The 20,458-nt window shown below is 40.9% G+C and overlaps 2 protein-coding genes across 20 annotated transcripts in view; both read left to right on the top strand.

The window, feature by feature from the left end:
- Positions 1–20,458, top strand: part of RABGAP1L (RAB GTPase activating protein 1 like) — a 250,803-nt gene that overhangs the window by 71,663 nt on the left and 158,682 nt on the right. The gene's annotated exons all lie outside the window — the stretch shown is intronic.
- Positions 16,519–19,813, top strand: GPR52 (G protein-coupled receptor 52). Its single transcript, XM_040565602.1, has 2 exons — positions 16,519–16,697; positions 17,873–19,813. Exon 2 carries the CDS (start codon positions 18,065–18,067, stop codon positions 19,148–19,150), a length of 1,086 nt encoding a protein of 361 aa, XP_040421536.1. The 5' UTR covers positions 16,519–16,697; positions 17,873–18,064; the 3' UTR covers positions 19,151–19,813.

Below are 20,458 nucleotides of genomic sequence, written 5' to 3'. Positions count from 1 at the left end.
TAAAGGCTGCCCTTGAGAGTTATATAGACAAGTGATAGTGTAAGTACTGTTTGCATATGCTGTGGAACAAGTACTTTGTTCTGGGTAGATGCAAGAGGAAAAAGTAATCGTGTCTGGAAAAAGAGCGGAACAAAAATAGTTTGAGTGGAATCGGGAGCAGAAGAGACACAAGCCAGCAGCCATGGAAACCTGAAGTAATGCTTTACAGTGACAGTGTTCCGTATTACTTCGGAAATAATGAAGTAGAACAGCTCTTGCTCATACTTTTCATAGTACATTTGAAAAACTTTCACAAGAATAATTAAAACGTGCTGAGTGTGTAAAGCATGCCAAAGGGCATGCAGTGAAAGGCCAGCTCCGAGGCTGGTGTGGATTACAGAGATGACAGACTTCTGAGAAGCTTGTCCACACTGGTAGGGGCCGTGGCTACTTACCTGTTTGTAAGTTTGCCACTGTACTTTGCGTAATGAGTGTTTTGGATGCCAATTGTTTTTTGACTGTTTCTAGTGTTAAAAGCAAAGGTTTTAAAAGCAGTAACACCCTGGGAGTCTTTAAGGAGAGGTTGGACTTGGTGCTTAGGGACATGGTTTAGTGGGTGACATTGGTGATGGGGTGATGGTTGATGATCTTGGAGGTCTTTTCCAACCTTAATAGTTCTATGATTCTAATCTGTGTTTTCTGCCCTGTTCAGTGGGGAGCATCCAGTGTCCTCTGAGCTCTGCCTGGTGAGCACTCTGCTCACCAACAGGAAATTGTGGTGAAATGTTCTCATTATTCCCAAATAGACTAGCATCTCGTCTTTTGTGGTGTGTGCTTAGGCAAGTAGTGTAGTGAAAATAAGTACCCTCCTTTTGCAAAAATAAATAAAGAAGATAAAGAATTTTGAAGTCTTTGGAGATGGTACCTTGCCCAGTCTGTGATTACAGATACAACAAACACGGCATGCCCATCTCCATATTGTATTTTTAACTCCTGTCAGTGGGAAATTTCAGTGGTAATACTTTGGAAAATGCCAATCTGTAATATTTTTGTTGTTCTAGTTTTTTTTAATCTTATTTCTTTATGCTAACTAGGAAAGGTCTTGCTTCACTTCTAAAGAGGTTAGGTATCAAGAATGGTATAGCTATATGCTTCTCAATTATTTAAAAATATACATGATGAGGATCGATTATCAATTATTAAAAAAACATTTTTTGACTAGAATGAATACTACTTTTTTATTGCTTTTTGAATTAGATGCTTAGATATGAAGTAAAATAACTGTAGAGGAACGGATCACTGAGAGATGTATGTGTAACGTTTCCAGTTTCATGTTTGTTTTAAATTCAACTTATTCAATATGTATAGGCAGATTCACAAGTTTTACTTACCCCTACCTTCCCTGAAAAAGGGGAGGGATAGGATAACTTTTACTTACCAGTTTTGTTAAACTTAGATTGTTCATTTCGTGGCAGGTAGATTCTTGACATTTTGTTAATTTGATGTGATTTGTAGAGAAGGATCAGATCATATGCTGGTTGGATTGATAGGACACCTCATTTTTGGTATAAGCTGAGCTGTTACTCCTGGCGGTTGGTTTTCTGCTTGTTTGAATTATTTTAGTGGTGCTACATGTTGTGGAATAATAAATTAGAGATGAACTGAAAATACTTATAGAAATTAATAAGGAAGTATTGCCTCTGAAGAGCAGAGGTTGACAGAAGTTTTAATTCTTTAAATAGCTTCATTTAAATTCAGACCAGATAAAAGGTTTAGTTTATTACAAATGTACCAAGGTACCTAGTTTCATAGTAAATGTTAATACTTCTGTTACAAATTCAGGAATAAAGTGTCCCTAAGGTGAATTTAATCTGTCACGTTTTGATTCATTTATAGCTCATCTGGAGAAAATCTTTCAATTTTTGTGTGCACAAAAAGGGAAAATCTTGTGTTCACTCTTCATATTCAAAGAAATTCTTATGTTTAATGACAGCTCTTTTCAGGAAAAAAAAAAGGAATAGCATCAATTAATAATTTTTATTTTATATTAATTTTAACCTTTATGCATGATATTTGAGGTATAAAACATTAAGAATTCTCTTGCAATTTCTTTTTTGTACATAACCACTTACGATAGCATTAAAATGACACAACACAATTCCTGGCTCTTGGGACGCTGTATGACCTACTAGCTCTAAAATCCCATAAATTAACGCATTTGTTCTGAAGGGTAGAGTGCAAATGAGATTTGCATTTGTCTTCTTGGAGACCATGTTCTGTTGTGGTCTCTGTGACTTTATGATCTGTTATCTGCAGAAGTAGGGGAGCGTAGTTGCTCATCACTTAAAATAGAATGATAATAACAGTATTATGGCCTGAGTGGGTTTAAATGATGGTTACTGGAAGAATTGATACTTAAATTGATATTCTCATCAACTCTGTGTATGTGTGTGTATAGCGTATGTGCAATATATGTATAGCATCTATATGCTGATAAAAGCATTTTGTTGGGCAAGATGAAGCAGGGATGTCTCAGTGTCTTGCTGTTTCTTTACAATGTAGCGTGTAATAAGAGCTGGTAGTTCTGGTAAATTCTTTGTACTTCAGAGCTCGTTTCTAAAATCCCTGATGCCCCTCTGTAGATAAAAATGCTAATAGATATCCTGGGTTAATTTGCATACTGGTTTCTTAAGAGCTGTTCAGTTTTCCTGTAGCAGTAATCATGTTGATGCTGAGAGAGCAGCCACAGCAGAATTCGGTAGAAGTGTCGGTGTTCTGTGCTGCTCCTTTCTGAAGTTCTCTGCAGTGTGTTGTCTTTCTGCAATGCATATGTATCCTGTGCCTGCATCTTTCTGCTTAATCTAAACAGTGCCCTACACCATATCAAATGGTTGTGTGTGTGGACAATTGCAAGAGCACTGCAATTCCTGAGAACATACATATTTTTTTTCTTTTTAAGTCAGCCTCCTCAGGGTATTACCTTTCATCTGAAATTCTTTGTATGCCAACTTCTTAACCATGCCTTGCTCTCAAACATTGCATAACTGGAGTTCGGGAGGCTGTGTTACTCAAGGCCTGGAGTTATCTAAAGGTGACTGAAGGATACGAAGCATCGTTTTGCATATTTTACTGTAATGGAGCAGTTAGTTTGAGAGGAGTTCAGCGATACATATAGCATCTGCAGTCTAGAAATTGGAAGACTGCACTGAAAAACACAGTAATTGTATTTTAAATGCCTTGTTTATAAGGCTGACTAATTTCTGTTATTGCACGTATAAATTAATAGTGACGTTAGTCTTTGGAAGAAATCTGGGACAGCCTGAGTCTGACATGTAAATTGGAAGGCCATTTGTGTGTCAGCTGCATGCAGAACTGCCACAGTGGCATGTGCAAGGTGCTTGCATATCCAAATGCAGTAACTCCATCTAAAAAGGATTTTCTTGAAAATCTGAATCACGTTTGGAATGGTTTGTGCCTGAATTAAAGCTGTAAGTTCTGTTGTATGATTTTGAAAGGTTGTTTAAATTCTTAGCATTAAGAGTACCAGCCCAATCTGAGGTCCTAACCTTCCTCACGTAGAAAAGGGTGCAAAACTCAGTTAGCAAAATAAGCAGTATTTCCTGTGCCTGCTTTATGAAAACTATTGTTTCTAAATCCTTTTTAAGAGAGTGAACTACCTAATTGCTGGTTTCAATATGTCAGTGCTTGATGTGATGGGAGTTAGAGAGCCCTGAATGCTCAGGAAAGAACACTAAGAATCAAAGGATCCCTAAGTACTCTTCATGTCTAGCTTTTTATTTCATAGAATCATAGAATATCCCGAGTTGGAAGGGACCCATAAAGATCGAGTCCAACTGCTGGCTCCACACAGGTCTACCCAAAAATTCAGACCATATGACTAAGAGCACAGTCCAAACGCTTCTTAAACTCTGACAGGCTCGGTGCTGTGACTGTGTCCCTGGGGAGCCTGTTCCAGTATGCAACCACCCTCTCAGTGAAGAACCTCTTCCTGATGTCCAGCCTGAACCTCCCCTGTCACAGCTTGACACCATTCCCTCAGGTCCTATCGCTGGTCACTAAAGAGAAGAGATCGGCACCTGTCCCTCCACTCCCCCTCGTGAGGAAGCTGTAGGCCGTGACAAGGTCTCCCCTCAGCCTCCTCTCTTCCAGGCTGAACAGGCCAAGTGACCTCAGCCGCTCCTCATACGTCTTCCCCTCAAGGCCCTTCACCATCTTTGTAGCCCCTGTTTCTCTTAAAGAACCACAGTTGTTTGAAGTCTCTTAAAATACCTTTGTTAACAAGGCTAAAAATGGTGGTCAATGTTTTGGTAAAGCACGTTTTACCACAGCGGTGTACAGCTAGCAGTGGACAATTCACAAACATTAAAATTGTAACAACAACAACGAAAAAAGGCTTGAAATGCACATGTAGAAAAATTAAAGCATATATACGTTATGAACACATCATTTAAATTCCAACTGGAATTTAATATAGGGGAGAATTCAGATACCTATTTCAAGCTTAATTTATGTATGACTTCTTTATATTGTAGTTTGGGATTTTATCACTACTCATTTTTTCTCTTTATACGATATTCTTCTAAGAGGATGAGCTAGTATTAACTACATTTCACAGCAATCACTTTGAAGGCAATGAGAGACCTATAGATCTTATTTACTGCTTGTATCCCATAAATGTTTTCCCTTTGTAGTGATGAGTATACTCATACCAATTAAGAGTAATTTCCCTGTCAGTGCCAAATTTGCAGTTGCTGAGGTAAACTAACTAAAAGGAGACAATTTCAGTCTGCTAGTGCATTTACTCTTTCTAGTAATCTTTTATGTAGGTTTCTGTGAACATACACAAATATTTTGGCAGCTAAGAATTTTTTTCTGGTGGTAAATTTTCACCAGATGTTTTTCGAGCTGACAATGGAATATTAGTGATATGGAGCTGTATCACTTTTAATCAGATACTGTATTTGATAAAGCAATGTTCGTGTGGTCAGCTGGTCTCAGAAGCGATCCTGTGTCAAAATACAACCTTCTTCTGACCAGGTAGTACAATATACAGTCTGAAGCTAAAACTAAGCCGTCTCATCTGGGGGTGCAGTTTCAGGCTATGCCTTATCCAGGCTGTCAGCTTTCCAGAAGAGGTTTCTTCTACTGCAGTTGCAAGGCTGTTGCATCATGGTCGCTTGTAGATTTTTATTTAGAAAATTTCCTACCCTCCTTTTCCCTGTCAGGGCAGTGAGGCTGCCTCTGTGGGTAGCTGTGGTGTACGGGCTGAGATGGGAGCATGCAGCAGGGGCAGGACAGGAGGAGCAGGGGGCTGTCTCCTGGCAGCCTTCAGATAGCTTTGTGTTAATGTAAAATTGCACTTGAGGTATGCTTCTTGTTATCTGTATGGCAAAGGAATTAGTGGCAGCGTTTGGAATGATGCTGCCTTTTTGTTTTTTTTGTAATGAATTCATAACTGTAATTTCAGAAACTGCTTTTGGTCTCTGTCACACCTTGCAGTATTTCCTTTGCCTTTCTATGAAAATCACTTGCTCTCAAATTCTTCTTTTATGGAAAATTACAAATCTAAAAATATGCGTTAGGGATAAAATGGGCCTGCACATATTAGAATAAATATTCTTTTGGGATGCTTATATATATTGTATGTTCAGTGCAGAATGGCTATATCTGATATAAAAAGAAATGTGCCCCCTGGATGCAAATACAAGGGATGGATTAATGTAGCTGTCAGTTAAGTGGCATGATATTTGGACCGCTGCACATTTTCTTTGAACTGAAAGACTTGCACTTCAGGCAAACATGCAGTTGATTAATTTTAGAAAATTATACAATGAAGAAACTAATTTCATAGGAAGCTCAGAACAGCATGTCTTCTGTCTTCAGTAACTGGTTGAGTCAGCAGCAAGCCTTGAGAATATTCAGCCTGGCTCCTTGAACCTAGGCATTACAGAGAATACTTTCTGAAATTTTTATTTAAACTTTGGTATTCTTATGTGTAAGGTTTATCTTGACTGATGAAAATTTATGTATAGCGACTATAGTACGTGGAGTTTCCTTTGGTGAATCTGTGACAAAGTCAAGAGCTTCTGCAATTAACGTATTTTCCTGCATTGTTATTTGCACTTCTAGAAATACTTGTAGCTTCGTGGGATGCCTAAGGGGGAATGAGTTACCTGTGCACCTAATCTCGTGGATTAATATGGAGGTTGGGGAAGCAAAACGGCACAAAAATTTCTCTTTGTTACCCTTGCTGCGCTTCCTTATGCATTGCTTGAATTTGCGACGTGCAGCTCTTGATTTCTGTGCAGGAGTTGATCTGATTCTTTTAGCCCGAACCTGAATTCTTGGCCATGCACCCTGTGCACATTGAAAGCTCTGGTGGACGGAGCCAAGGCTTTCATGTGGGTCAGAAAAGAGTTGAGTAACGCTACTAGGAACCTTGGTGAACAGCAGGGAAGACAAAGTGCAAGGCATGTACCATGCTAAAATGTTAGCCCTCATGGGAAACGCAAGCGAATGCTACATGCGTGGTTCCAGTGGAAGGATTTCCATTATAAGTTACTCTTCAAAATTGTAAGGCTCTGAAGCATCAGTTAAATACTTTGCTTAATATTAATTAAGGCTTATCTGGCTATGAGCCTTGGAAAGTTTCACAGTGCAAGGTTCTATTAATTTTTTAATAAAAGTGGCAATTTTGGCATCTGTCAAGAGCTGGCTGTCAGAGAGTGAGTTCTCTGTGCCTGTGCTGCACTGTCGAAGTCCTTGTGTAAGCTAAGAGTCCTGTAAAGATGGTCAGCCATGTATCAGAAATTTAAGTATAGTACGATTTTGTAATTATAGCCATGTTTATAATCCCATCCATATAAAGGGCAGAACTCTGCTTGCTCAGACAGAGGAATTTTGGTGTTCCTGAACTTTTCAACGTTTGATTTAAAACCATCGAGTAACTTTCAGTTATATGTTGTTCTCTGATCACTGTGCTGACATAGCGTCCGGTTGCAGTTTATGGTGGTAATAAGCTGCTGGGTGCTGCAGGGCTCGGTAAGGCTGCCGGGGCATTAAGAAGGTAGCACGAGGTGTGGGGACTCGGAAAGCCCAATTTTCTGTTTGCCTTCACGTCCTGTCTTGTGCTCTGCAGAGCAATCTGAAACCTGCGCTAATTGTGATCTCCCAAGCAGAGTCAAAAAAAGGAACACTACTTGTCTCTGAAGCTCTTTCTGAAAATTGAGTCATAGACGTTACATTTTAAGCCAAGAGAATGTTTGATTATTCTACTTTTGACTGCCTTTAAAATTCTAGTTGCCATAACAACTTTATTTCTTTATTTTTAGCACATCAGTTGCCATAACAATAAAATATAGCTTTTTGAATGTAACCATTTTTTCCTCACTTTTTTTTTTTGCTTTGTTTTACAAAGAACCTTTGGGGGGGGGGTGGTGGGAATGTAGCAAAGCTCTTCCCCTGTGAGCACTTTGGTTAGAGCATGAGCTGAATTTTTGTTGTTGTTTTTAATCTAGTTTTATTTGATTTCTTCTGGAGTTTTTTGACTGGAGTTTTTTGATTGTTTTCATAACTTGTGCAGAAAAAATAATGCAGATATCTGTGTAAAGCCTCTTCTTTTGTAGAAAATGACCACTGAGATTTTATTTTTATGCATTGTATGTAGTGTATTAGAGTAGTGTAACTGAGTAATGTCCAATCTCTTTATTTCACTGTATAGAATGGCTATAAATAAGATGTAGCAACTGCTGCTGAAACAGGAAGCATTTTTCTTTACTCTATTGAAAGCTGTCCTTTCTGTTTGTTTGTTTGTTTTTCTTACTGGAAGATTGTTTTGCAGCCAACAACTCCATTTTTGTCATGTCATTCTTTATCTTATCTTTCATTAAAAATATGAGGACAAATTATGCTCAGTTTGTTCTTGCAGCAAACATTAGAGACGTGCTGGGAAGAAGGGTGTTCAGTAAACATTCTGTGTGCCTTTTCAAGCCAAATTAATTCCAGTGGCCATGTAAAAATAACTGCCACTGGCATACTATGCAAATAAAACAGGTAGCACCCACTGCTGCCATTTCTTTCCATGTGGCCTTCCCAGGCATAATGTCAATTAGTTGGAGTCTAGTATGTCGCGCAGTGTGTTTATCTGCCAAGCTGGGGCAGTTGTGTGATGTGATACCTCTTCAAACCCTATGAATGAAGAGGTTGGTGTTTAGCTTCAAAGCTCAATTTTGAGCAGAAGGGAAAAGTTTAATAGTGAATTTAATATTAGTGATAGAAGCTGGACTTGAACTTGATCTATAGACTTGATCTCTGTATTCCCTGATAGAGTCCGTTCCAAAAACATTTATAGATTCTCTCAAAAATGCTGTCTTCTGCCTGGGATTTAGCAATCCAGAACATCATTTGCCCAGTGAGTGTTGTTAAGGCATGCGTGCATGTGGGATGTCTCAATGCTAGTTTTAAAGACATCTCCTACATCTGATGTGCAGATGTAAGGTAGAATTAAAAACTAAGTGAATATGAAGTACTTAGTATTTACCTACAGAAATCGTATCAATTTTTTTTGAGGTTTCATGGAAGCAAAGCTTATGTAGATATTTCTTTTTTTGGCTGTATAGATTTATCAGATCAACTTGGACATGAAAAGATTTGTAATATTTTTTGCAAGACCTGAAATCAATTTATAAGCAAGCCCTCTGTTTTTAAATGTATATAAGTGGTAAGTTTTATGAGGTAAAGGGGTAAAATATGCTTGCAAAATCTTGACGGGGGAATACATGCATTAAAAAGCAAACTCATTGAATTGTCTCTGCTTGGACATAATAACAAAAGAGGCCTGTACACAGAGTGCACGAATTGGAAAATTCTGTTCTTCAGTTTGCTGCTACTCTTTTTTTATTAAAGAGATATTTAAGCTATTAACAGTACTGACAAAGTATGTGTTCAATTTCATTTTTTTCTTTGGCAAATATGGCAAATAATGACATTTTTTATTCAAAAAAAGAAATAGAACTGATTTCTCAGCTCACATGACATTTTATGTGTGCCAATTTCTAGATTTATATATAAATGTCCTCATTATATAATACAATCAAACTAGTTTAAGACAAAATTCAATAGATACTGGAAATTGAATGTATTTAGATGTTATTAAACTTGTAACGTAGTTACCAGATGAGAGGTGATTTTATAAACTGGAATTAGCTAACTTTTAACTCTGGAAGGAGAAAATAGGTCAGTAGTTCTTGCTTTCAGGGGCATTTTCAAACATCTGTCATTGCCAGGTTCCAAGTCTGAGAGTCTACTTCAGATGCTATTGTATGCTAAATTTTCCCTCCAGACTTCTCTAGGTGTAGGACACTGTTTCTGATCCTTTCTCGTACATGGTATTGATGTGAGTGTGTGCTGATATTTCTCTTGCAGTGTGGAGTCTATAAGTGATACCTCTTCAGCAGTTCCAGCTGGGAGGAAAATTCAGTCTAAATGAAGCTGAGCTTAAAACCCATAAAAAGAAATTGTACCACATTACAGTTTATAAATAGTTTTCATGCCATATTCTTTCCATGCTCCTCTTTTCCATTTCTTCACAAAACTGGTGGAATAGTAATACTGAGTAGCACATTGTGTAAAGATAGTTGTCTAAAAATCACAGATTTACTTGGGTTGTTTTCACCTTTTTGTTCTCGGGAAACAGTGGGTCCACGTTTGGGATTGGTACCACGTGTTCCTCGGCAGATTTTGCACTAAAACAAATTCTGAATCTTTTAGCTCTTAACTGATTTTGCCTATACCAATGGGTAAAGCTGTCACTTTTTCTCCTAATGGTCCTGGTTGTGCAGTGTTTTTCTGAGCTAGTGGCGCCCCTTGTATCCTTGAGGAAGCACTGTTTAAAAGAATCTATTAAGGGAAATGTTTAGGGTGGAATGTGCCCATTGTATAAGCAAATCAAAACTGAATTGTCTGTGTAACTAGGCACGTGTTTCCAGCCAGCCCATCTTCTTATTAGGCTGGGTGCTCTGGGAGAATGCACTAGGACCGTTTAATATAGGCTGCGGCCATAAAAAGAGGAATTGAAGCCATTTCTGGCGTGCATCTGTGAATTTGTCGTCCAATGCTAGCTGCCAGTTAACAATTAGTTAGAAAAGAGAACTGGAGTGAAGCAGATAATTCTGAAGGATTTAAAACTATTTTTGAGAAGAAAATAAATTATGCGTGCAAATGCTGTGTGCGTTGTAACTTTCAGCACACATTCTCAGTAATCATGTGTAGCACACTAATTCAGCGTATTTTCCACCATCCTTCTAAGCCCATATACTGTGTACACACCTATTTTTGTTAAAAGTAAGCTGACAAGGTTGTGCTGGGAGCTTTTATAGTATGGGTTTGTCATTGTGAAAGTTAATAATATTGTACTGAGATGGAAAAGGATCTGGAACCACATGCAGTGGTGGTCATAAGTAGTTTGCAGATGTGTGGCCCTGGCATTGAGCTCTAGTGTGTTTCAGGGATAAAATAGAGATGGTGCTCTTGGAAGAATTTAAAGAATTAATATTGGGCACTTTTTATTTTTTAAAGGCAATGAAGAATGCAAGTTATATGTGCATATACTTCAACTTTTTTCTTTGTTGCATCCAAACTTGTGATTCCAAAAGACTGACACATGTATATGGTTTTGATCCTTGTGTTTACGTCTCAGTAGTTGCTTTTGGGTAAGCCTCAAAACTTGGCTTCCTAATCAGTACTGCAAATGATTATTCATCGTTTGAACTCATTTTAAATCAAAATCACTTTCAAAAGGTCATGCTGTAGTTTAAGACAACTATTTGTCTTGTATTATGTGGAAAGTCAAGTAGGTGATCATAATGTTTGTGATTTTTTCAGTAGGTATGCTGAAATGGAATTACCACTAATACTGGCTGAGTTTATGCTTTTGTGAAGTCGGCTGGAATCCTTTTGAACATAGCCTCTCGTGGTGCACAGTTGTGATACGTTTTTAGAATACTGTTATAAACATATCTGTAGGATGTACTGCCTGGCTTGACGGACAAAAGTATTAGTAAAAGCACAACTAGGTCAAAATGTGCCTCTAAAAAGTTTAAAGGAATGTGATATTATTAAAATCAGTATTGTTAAAAAAAAAAAAAAAGAATCGGTATTATTTTAATACATGAGGAATGATTCCCATAGGACAAGGGTAATACTTGTGCTATTCAGACTATTCTCTAGGTTTCATTGTTTCTTTATTTACAGTTCTTAATTGCTATCTTTTGCCATGTGATATATTTAACAGGTGTAACTTTTAATTGTCTCTTGAAGGCAGTACAATGTAATTAATAGCTAATTCAATTTTGTTTGCTCTAGTGTATTTCCACACACACAGACTGTTTTATGCTAGGATAGCTGCACAGCACATGGATTTGTTATGGTGGTTGAAAGGCAGAAGGACGATTTGGAATGAAAAGCATGCTCTTTTAGAATGTAAGTATGCTTTCACAAAGCGCTAACTAAGCATGAGTCACACAATCAAAAGCAAGAGTTAAAGGAAAAGTCGGGGCTCTTCATCGGGCTGCCTGGAGCACTGGTGCGTAGTAAGTCTGCATGCTTTTGCCACTTAACTTTTTTAAAGCTATGTCTGGTTTAAGGACAGTTGGATTAGCTTTAATGGCAGCCACATGATCCTGTCTGTGGGCCTCTCTCTAATTTTTTGCTTTTCATACCATTCCTAAGACCTTTTTTCATTTTTCCATTGTCCTTTTTTGTTCATTTTAGGGCATTTCTTATTATATGTGGTCAGTTAGTAAATAGCATCCTTACACAACATTAATCCTAAATACTATTTTTTCAAGCAGGTGCTATGTGTAATTCTCGACAAACGTTAATTATCACCATTCATTACACTTCACAGCAATTCCCTGAAGAAAATTCACTTCTTGATAGATAGTTTATTCCAGAGTGTTTTATTTCTATTGTTTGAGGCACGGAGGTTTGGTGGGATATGTCACTCCAAATGGTGCGTGTGAAGTGAGTTCCATTTGTCCTACGAGCTATGGTATAATCCTGAGAACCCTCTCCTGAACAAAAATGTTCTGTAATGTAAAATTCAGAAAATTCATGACATCATAGGTAGTAATGTTTTAAGGGAAATTGTAGCAGTTTAAGAATTTGTTTAATATTTATTAAATACACAAATAACATTTGTAGCTAGTTCTGAAGTTACAAACTCCAGGGGTGTTAATGCCATTGTTCGATAACAGCACAAAGGACTGCACAATACTTGCAAACATGCATGCCCAGCTGTCTTTACTGGTCCACCACAACACAGAAATAATGCTTTTTGCCTATTTCTTGCTCTGCATCACAGCATTCCAATTGTCTCACATTTATCCAACACTGGCTAGTATTTGGCACACCAGAAACAGCGCTGGGAAACGAATGGGCAGTGAGTCCAGCTGAGGAGCAGGCAGCAAAAGAGCTTGCTGGAGCAGGAGGACCAGCAGGGCTCATTAGCTCCCTCCCAGATCCCTCCCATACCTTGACTTTTCAGACAGCAACTGTCCCCTTCCAGCCTGCTACCAAACTCCCGCCCATCCAGTCCAAGTTATCCTGGCCTCCTCCCTCTTCCCTGCCTTCTAGCTCCTACTCAGTTGCTGCCATCAAAATCAGCTTCCTTTCTCATGGGGGAAAGCCTGATGGAGGTTTTAGAGAGAAATTCTTCCTTTAAGAAGAAAATTAGGGATAAATTCTTCCTCATTCTTACAGTGAGGTAAGTGCTCCATAGAGCATCTGCATTTCAAAAATGTAACCATGGAACTTGCATCGCTTGATCTCTTCTGCAGGCACTGGGGTATGTGGATCCAGCAGCTTATAAAGTGACTTATGGCGCTGTGTACAGATCTGTGATAGCAGAAAGGAGAAATGAGGCTATCGGGTGGGACTGGCCAAACACTGGACCAGGGGCCAGGCAAGCTGTGAAACCTCCATCCCTGGAGATGTTCCCAATTCAGTGGGATAGGTCCTCGTGTAGTATAGCCAGAATTTGGCGTTTGACCTGACTTTGAAGTTAGCCCTGCTTTCAGAAGATGTTGGACCAGAAGTGCCTTCCAGCTGAAATATTTTTAATAGATTGACGATTGTTTGGAGATGAAATAGTGCTTTTATGTGTACACGCATACATTTGTATCTCATGTTCTATGCCTGCTCACCTGTGCACTTGTGTAAGTCAGAGCTCTTTCAAGGCAGGTGTAGCAGGGGGTGGATTTCGGGAAGAGGCTTTACATCACAAAACCAAAACTGATTTCAGCTTTAAATATAGCACTGATCAGACTTCGGGAGCAACTATGAACACTAGTCTGATATATAAGAAGAAAACAACAACAAAAATAAGCCATAAAAATAGAATTTTTAGGCAACTCCTGATTTCTCTTCCTGTTCTTCCTCTTTAAGCTGCACTACAAGCTGCAACCTTTATGGAAGAAAATGGTTCTGGAGGCCCTAAAAACAAAACCAGGGTATTCATATGATGTGGTGGACAAATAAATGCCAGAGGTAGTAAAGATAAAAGAAATAAAGCAACTTGAAGAGACACGTTTGTTCTATAGGCTGAGAAGAAGGTGGGTGGAAGAAAATAGCAAAGACTTGGGCAAAAGAAAAGAAGAGGAGTTGGTAGAGAGCTGTGAATCGGCATTGTCATTTGGGTCTGCATCTGAACAAGTAACTGCTATGTTCTGCATCCCATGCTCTCAGCTGCATCTCCCTGCTCTGATCAATGGCTTTCTTTAAAAAAGATTTTAGAGAAACTTAGTCCATTTAGTCCAGCTGACAGTCCAATATTTTAACAGAGTCTTGGAAGACTTCAAAGGAGAAATGAGTGATGCAATGAGATAGTTGCTGCTTTGTGCATTGCAGGATTTGCTTGCATCAGTCCTGTTTTCTTATGGAAAAAAAAAGGGGGGGGGGGGGGAAGATTTAGAAAATGGCAATATTCTGATTCATTTTCAGATAAGAGAAATGAGAAATAGGTTGCTTCCTTGCTCGGAGCTCCTAAGTCAACTTCTGGACAGGCTGTTTCTGTCGGAGCTTTACCTCGCTTCCTTGCAGGGCAATGCCCATCCCTACAACTTTCACAGGCTTTCTTTTCAGACATGCTCAAGTTCCTTTCACATCTCTGTTTTTAGCAGGGTGCTTTGGTGTGAGTCTCCTGTTTTGGATGGTAACTTCTGTTGTTTCTAGATGATTCCCAAAGAAGGTGTGGAATCCCTGCTTCCATTCAGCTTGAAGGAAGAGTGCTCTGTCCTCCTGGACAGCACCATCTGTGGGATTTATGCTGCATGCAGAATACCTGCCTAGGGACACCTGTTGTATTCTGCCACTATAACTACTCTTTCTCACTTCCTTTTCTTTAGATGCAAATAAAATTGTGAAGCGCGTTTTATTTAGAACCGTGCCAGAGTCCCTGATGTGTCTTTCCCCAATGAAAACTTTTTCTGTGCAGCTTTTTAATGTGCTGCCTGTGATGAACCGTTCCAGTAATCTTGTAAACTTCTGACTGGAATCATGTAGTCTCATCAGGACTAGCTGATTTGTGCTTTCATTTTCACTTGCCTCCAAATGCATGTAAAATCCCATACAGGTTGGTGCAGCCACTCTCCTGCAGTTTGCCCCGGGGCGCTGGGCTCCGGGAGCAGCAGCGGTGCTGCAGCCGCTGGCAGCTGGCAGCAGGCCCTTTGTTTCTGTAGCGGAGGAAGTCTGCTCATAAAGAAAGAATTCAGATGTCCTTATTTTTCAATCACTTTGTCCCTTTCATTACAATTCAGGCAACAAGCATTCTACCTGCATCAAAAACCAACCAGCAGAGGTTGCCATTGATTTTTCTGTTACCTCTTACCTGCTGAGCAGCTCTCGGCTTTCTTGTACAAGACCTGCAATATTTGGGTGATGTGAGGGCTTGTTGTCAGAGCTCGGGCCTGTGCGTGTACTAACAGGTGCTGCAGTGTTGTCCATCACCTGAGGCTGACCCCACGAAGGTGACTTGGTTGCAGTGGTGGCTGTAACGTGGAAGCCTCAGGAGTTACCACTGCTCAAATCTGTATCCAGCACAAGGGACTGAGATTGTCATTTCTGCGGTCTGCTTAGTTTTAGGCTTTGCCGTTGCTCATCTGCCTTGCCCTTGGGTCTCTTTCTAACAGCCGGGTTAAGACGCTCCGGCCCTTTGTTTCTCTAGTGCTAACCCTAGCCTGGCCCAAGGAGGAGAGGGAGAAGCCCTGGTTGTGCCCTCAGTGTGCACGGTGCTTTGTTCTGCTGCTGCCCAGGAGGAAGGAGAACTGCTCGTGTTGTTCCACCTCTGCTACCGATAGCTCTTGCTTAGAGCCCTACGTTTAGACGGTAACTGTAGTTGGTAAACTTGTCACAGCCATTCACCATTTTGAGGTACCGGAGTGATTTTTGTCTTCTCGTCAGTCCTTCGACGGCCGGCTTTGCGCTTACCGCAGGGTGTTACTGCGAGCCCCTTCCACACCGCCGCAGTTTGTGCTGCCTCAGGTTTCTCGAGCCGTGTCACTCAGCCCGCAGCGCTTGCTCCAGGCTGTACCTGAGATACAAGCTGGTAACCCAGAGCAGCTCGCTGCAGCTTTGCCTCGACCCAGAGCAATTCCAGCCCTACCAGTTTCTAAGGCCTGACTTTGCTGAACCCTCCACCGCCCTTCTCCGCACGTGTGTTTTGCTGAGCTGTAGCCCAAGCCCCGCTACGTGCCTGGTGCTTCCCCAGCCCCGTTGCTCGCCCTGCCCGAGCCGTGCTGGGTGCCGTGCGGGGCAGCTGCCGCCCGTACCCGTGTGCTGTGCTCCGCCTTATTTTGGGGTGCCCTGACGGTAGCCCGAGGGCCGCGTCCCGCACCCCGCCGCCGTTCCCCCGCCGCGCTGCAGGGGGCGCCCAGCCGCGGCCATCGGCTCCTCGGCGGGGAAGAGGAGGAGGAGGAGGTGGTGGAGGAGGAGGAGGAGGAGGAGGAGCAGGAGCGGGCTCGGGTGCCCGGGGGGGCCGGAGGGGAGCGGCGGCAGCGGCCCCGGCCGCCCGGGGGGGGAGCGCAGCGCCCTGCCCAGCCGCCCGGCGCAGGGCGGGGAGGATGCGCGGGGGGGGGGGGGGGGGGGGGCTCGTCCTGCTGCCCGCACACGGGGCCGGGGAGCGGCGGGCTGGGACGTGCCGGCAGACGGAGGGCTGAAGAACCGGAAACATTCGGGGGTGTTATAAAACCCGAAGGACTTTGTGCACGGCGTGGCGATGCGCGGCGGGAGGCGAACTCCAGAAAGCGAGCTTGCCGTCGAGTTGCTGCAAGGGAATCGAAGACGATTTTTCTTTTCTGGTAGCTGAAATTCCTCTTGAAGACCCGGCGAGGACTGCCGAAAGCTGCAGAGAGGTTCCGGTACTTTTACAGAGACTTGAAGCGAACGCCAGCGTAATATCTCAATGACCTTGGAAATCGTTTTATGTGGATTCATTAATTCTCACCGCCAGTCTTCTGGTCTCAGGAACTCCAGGATTAAAGATGGTTTTAACCTTCTAGGGGCCTTTCAAAAAGCAAGATTGTATACTATTAATTACCTGCCTAATGATTCCTGAACTAATCAAGCATTTACTTTAAACTGAACGCAGAAGATGCTTTCTTTTAATGTTTGCTTTCTCCACAACTGCGAATAAAATGAGCAAGGTAATGTCCTGCAATTAGAAGAACAATTTTGTTTACACAATTGTTATTATGCTGATCATCTAATAAATCTAGCAATCCTAAAACTACCTAGAAGAAGCAGCAGAATAACAGAATAATGGAGTAGTAAACAATGGCAGCTTTTCTAGTCAAATCAGCATTTCATTAGCTTCACAGCAGAATGCAGATGGAAGTTTCTGTTCTTGTAGTGTGGCGGTTTGTGAAATGATTCAGGTGTTGCTACAGAGGTGAGCAATATCATGGATATACCTATAAACTCCTGTGTGCCGATCCACTCTAGCAAATACAGCAGAGTTTCCAAAGATGATTATTTTAAATTGCCATTGTTGAAATTAAATTCAAGAGGATTTATTTTGTCTGTGGGGACCTTGAATTATGCTCCTGGCATTAATAATTCTAATGGACTATAACTGTTTAAAAGAATTATGAATATTGACACAAGTCTCCAAATTCTATTCTTAAACCCTTTGGATTTTTAAATGAGTAGACACGATCTTCCTCCTTGTACGTGAGATGTATGTTTTCTTTCTTGGGAGTCAGAGGACAAATCTGCCTTGTCCCCCACCTGTCTCCCTCCAAATAAAATTCATTATTCATACCCAAACAGTGGTGAGTCTATTGGAATTAACCTTGACAAAAGTGTTTTCCTTATCTTTCTAATGAGTAGCATGGATAAGACAGAGTACCATCTCCTGAACAGAGCCAGAACAGACAGCATTAGGTGATGAACTTTTTCCTTTACTCTCAAGTCACTCTGTGATTTAAATTGAGACATTAAAAAGATTGCCTCCAGCAACCGCTGGTCCAGGAAACCTGAGCTGTACCAAGATTCCTCCTTCCCTTCCTTCCCCTCACCCCACTGTATTCCAAAGTAAATGACTTTCTCAGGAAAATAAACAGAGATTTCCCCCCTCTTACCCTGGGAAATGAAGGTGGCTCTTCAGTTTTTATTTCCATATTCCACGGTACCTGTTTGTTTTAGAAGTGCCTTGTGTTTGTAAAGATTGCTCAAGAGCACTGGAGGAGCTGATCAGTGGCCTTTCTCTTTCTGGCTTTTTTTTTTCTTTCCTTTTTTTTTTGTGTTTTTCTTTCCTTCTTTCCTTTCTTTCTTTTCTTTCTCTCCTTCTTTCTTTCTTACTTTCTTTCTTTCCTTAAAGCTAAGGTGTGCCAGAGGTGATGCACTGATGCTGAGGAGGCATCAACAGCTATGGGACTGTAGAACCCTCTCAAATGTAAGCACTGGCAGTGTCTACAGAGAGATCGTGAGACGCTGAAGCAGAGCTTAGCTGCTGTTAAGCATGTCATCTGCTCACTAACACTCAGAGCGCAGTGTTCCCTAATCACAAAACATGAACCAGTCCCGATGGATTGAATGGAGGACTCTGAATCTGAGCAGTAGTGTTATGAACATATCTGAGCATCTCTCCTGCCCTCTTGGATTTGGTCACTACAATGCAGTTGACATCTGTATCCTTGAGACGGTTGTTATTATCTTGCTAACTTTTTTAATTATTGCGGGTAACTTAACTGTGATATTTGTTTTCCACTGTGCTCCACTTCTGCACCATTATACCACCAGCTATTTTATCCAGACCATGGCCTACGCTGATCTTCTTGTTGGAGTTAGCTGCTTGGTTCCTACCTTGTCACTGCTTCACTATTCAACAGGTGTCCATGAGTCCTTGACCTGTCAAGTTTTCGGATATATCATCTCTGTGCTAAAAAGCGTGTCTATGGCGTGTCTTGCTTGCATCAGTGTGGATCGCTATCTCGCTATAACAAAGCCTCTCTCCTATAACCAACTGGTCACACCTTGTCGCTTGAGAATCTGCATCGTTTTGATCTGGATATACTCTTGTCTAATCTTCTTGCCTTCCTTTTTTGGTTGGGGAAAACCTGGTTACCATGGAGATATTTTTGAATGGTGTGCTACCTCCTGGCTAACTAATGCCTATTTTACTGGCTTTATTGTGTGCTTACTATACGCTCCCGCTGCCTTTGTCATTTGTTTCACATATTTCCACATCTTTAAAATCTGCCGGCAGCACACCAAAGAGATCAATGATCGGAGAGCTCGATTTCCTAGCCACGAAGTGGATGCTGCTGGGGAGACTGGGCACAGCCCTGACCGCCGCTATGCCATGGTGTTGTTTCGGATAACCAGCGTGTTCTACATGCTGTGGCTCCCTTATATCATATACTTTCTGCTGGAGAGCTCTAGGGTGTTGGAAAACCCGGCACTTTCCTTCTTAACAACGTGGCTTGCTATAAGCAATAGTTTCTGCAACTGTGTGATATATAGCCTCTCCAACAGTGTCTTCAGGCTGGGACTGCGGAGACTGTCAGAGACGATATGTTCATCTTGTATGTGTTTAAAAGACAGGGATGTACGGGACCCTAAACCAAGGAAACGGGCTAATTCCTGCTCCATTTAAAGAGAACTGGTGTGTGTCATCAAACACAGAGTTTTGATAGTATTTGCTGTATCTGGGAACTTACCGGAAGAGGAATGTTTACGTGATTAGTGTGCTATGCTGTTAGAGCTGAGTTTAAAAGTGCTTTTGGAAAAGAGAAAGGCTGCTCTAAGAGGGGTCACTGAACTTTGCATATAGCTCTTGTGCGATTGTGGGGAGAGCCATTCAACAGAGGTGACGAAGAAAGTCAGAACTAAAATCTTCCAAAGGGCATGTTATACCTACCACATCAAAGGAGGTTCCTCGTAAAATAAATAAGTTAGTTACTACCTTATATTTTTGCCCTTGTAGAAAAGTTGTCTTACTATCTTTGTGTCAGAATATACTGTAGCCTTCTGAATTTAAATATATTTAAGAGGCAACAATCAACTACACAGTAAGTGGCTATCTGTAAATTATATTCCTGAGGACTTACAGTAGATGTTGCAGATTAATAACCAGCTCTGTCTCTGCTCACATCTTGTACAATTTTCAGTTTTACAAACAGTCCGCAACGCATAAAACCTACACCAGGCATGATGCTTTCAGATAAAATGGCACATTCTGGTACAACTTTTACAGACCCTTGCCCTCGTTTTCCCTGTTATTTATTTATTTATTTATTTATTTAACTGTTTTCTCTCCATTCTGTGCATCTCTAAATTCCATCAAGTTGCAGCGGTTCAGTTTGAGGACACCTACAAGGTAAAATGAGTTTCAAATCACTCTTCCTGGAGAAAGCAATAGCCTTTCCTGGCCAGCTGAGTATCTGCAGCTGCCTGTGTACAATGACTTTTTCAGTCTTTCATTCTCTCAATCCTGTTAAATTAGCACACGGTATTGATGTAGTGTCCTTTAGGGTGTACTAAAGCTTTTTCTTTATTGGCTACACAGATAATCCTAATGCAAATATGATAATCGCACACAGCAGTGTGCGATTCTGCTTAGAAAACTAAAAATAAATAACAGAACCTTTTCTTTGGGAAGTCTGAATAGCTTACTGTTGTAGCTGTCAATCCTTTGTGTGAACCTAGCTTGCACATACTGTATTCTTTTTTATCAAAAATTTTTTTAGAGAAAATGTGAATTGTGGTCTGTGCCTAATGTTTTCATAGCACATGGAATAGGTCAATGCTACAGGATTAAAAAAACTATGCTCATTTTAAGAGAAATACTTCTGTGCAGTTGTTGAATCAATGTTTGTTAGACAAGTGCTCTTGGAGAAGGTGAACAAGACAGTTTAGTATTAAATACAGGCAAAGAGCTTCAGTATTTCCTTTTGTAGTGAAC

The sequence above is a fragment of the Cygnus olor genome, chromosome 8 (genome assembly GCF_009769625.2).
Source record: "Cygnus olor isolate bCygOlo1 chromosome 8, bCygOlo1.pri.v2, whole genome shotgun sequence".
NCBI classification, from domain to species: Eukaryota; Metazoa; Chordata; class Aves; order Anseriformes; family Anatidae; genus Cygnus; species Cygnus olor.
This window is presented reverse-complemented; position numbering and strand designations above follow the sequence as displayed.

What these genes read in the sequence shown, in the direction of transcription:
- GPR52 (XM_040565602.1), top strand. Translation starts at nt 18,065, where the DNA reads ATGAACCAGTCCCGATGGATTGAATGGAGGACTCTGAATCTGAGCAGT.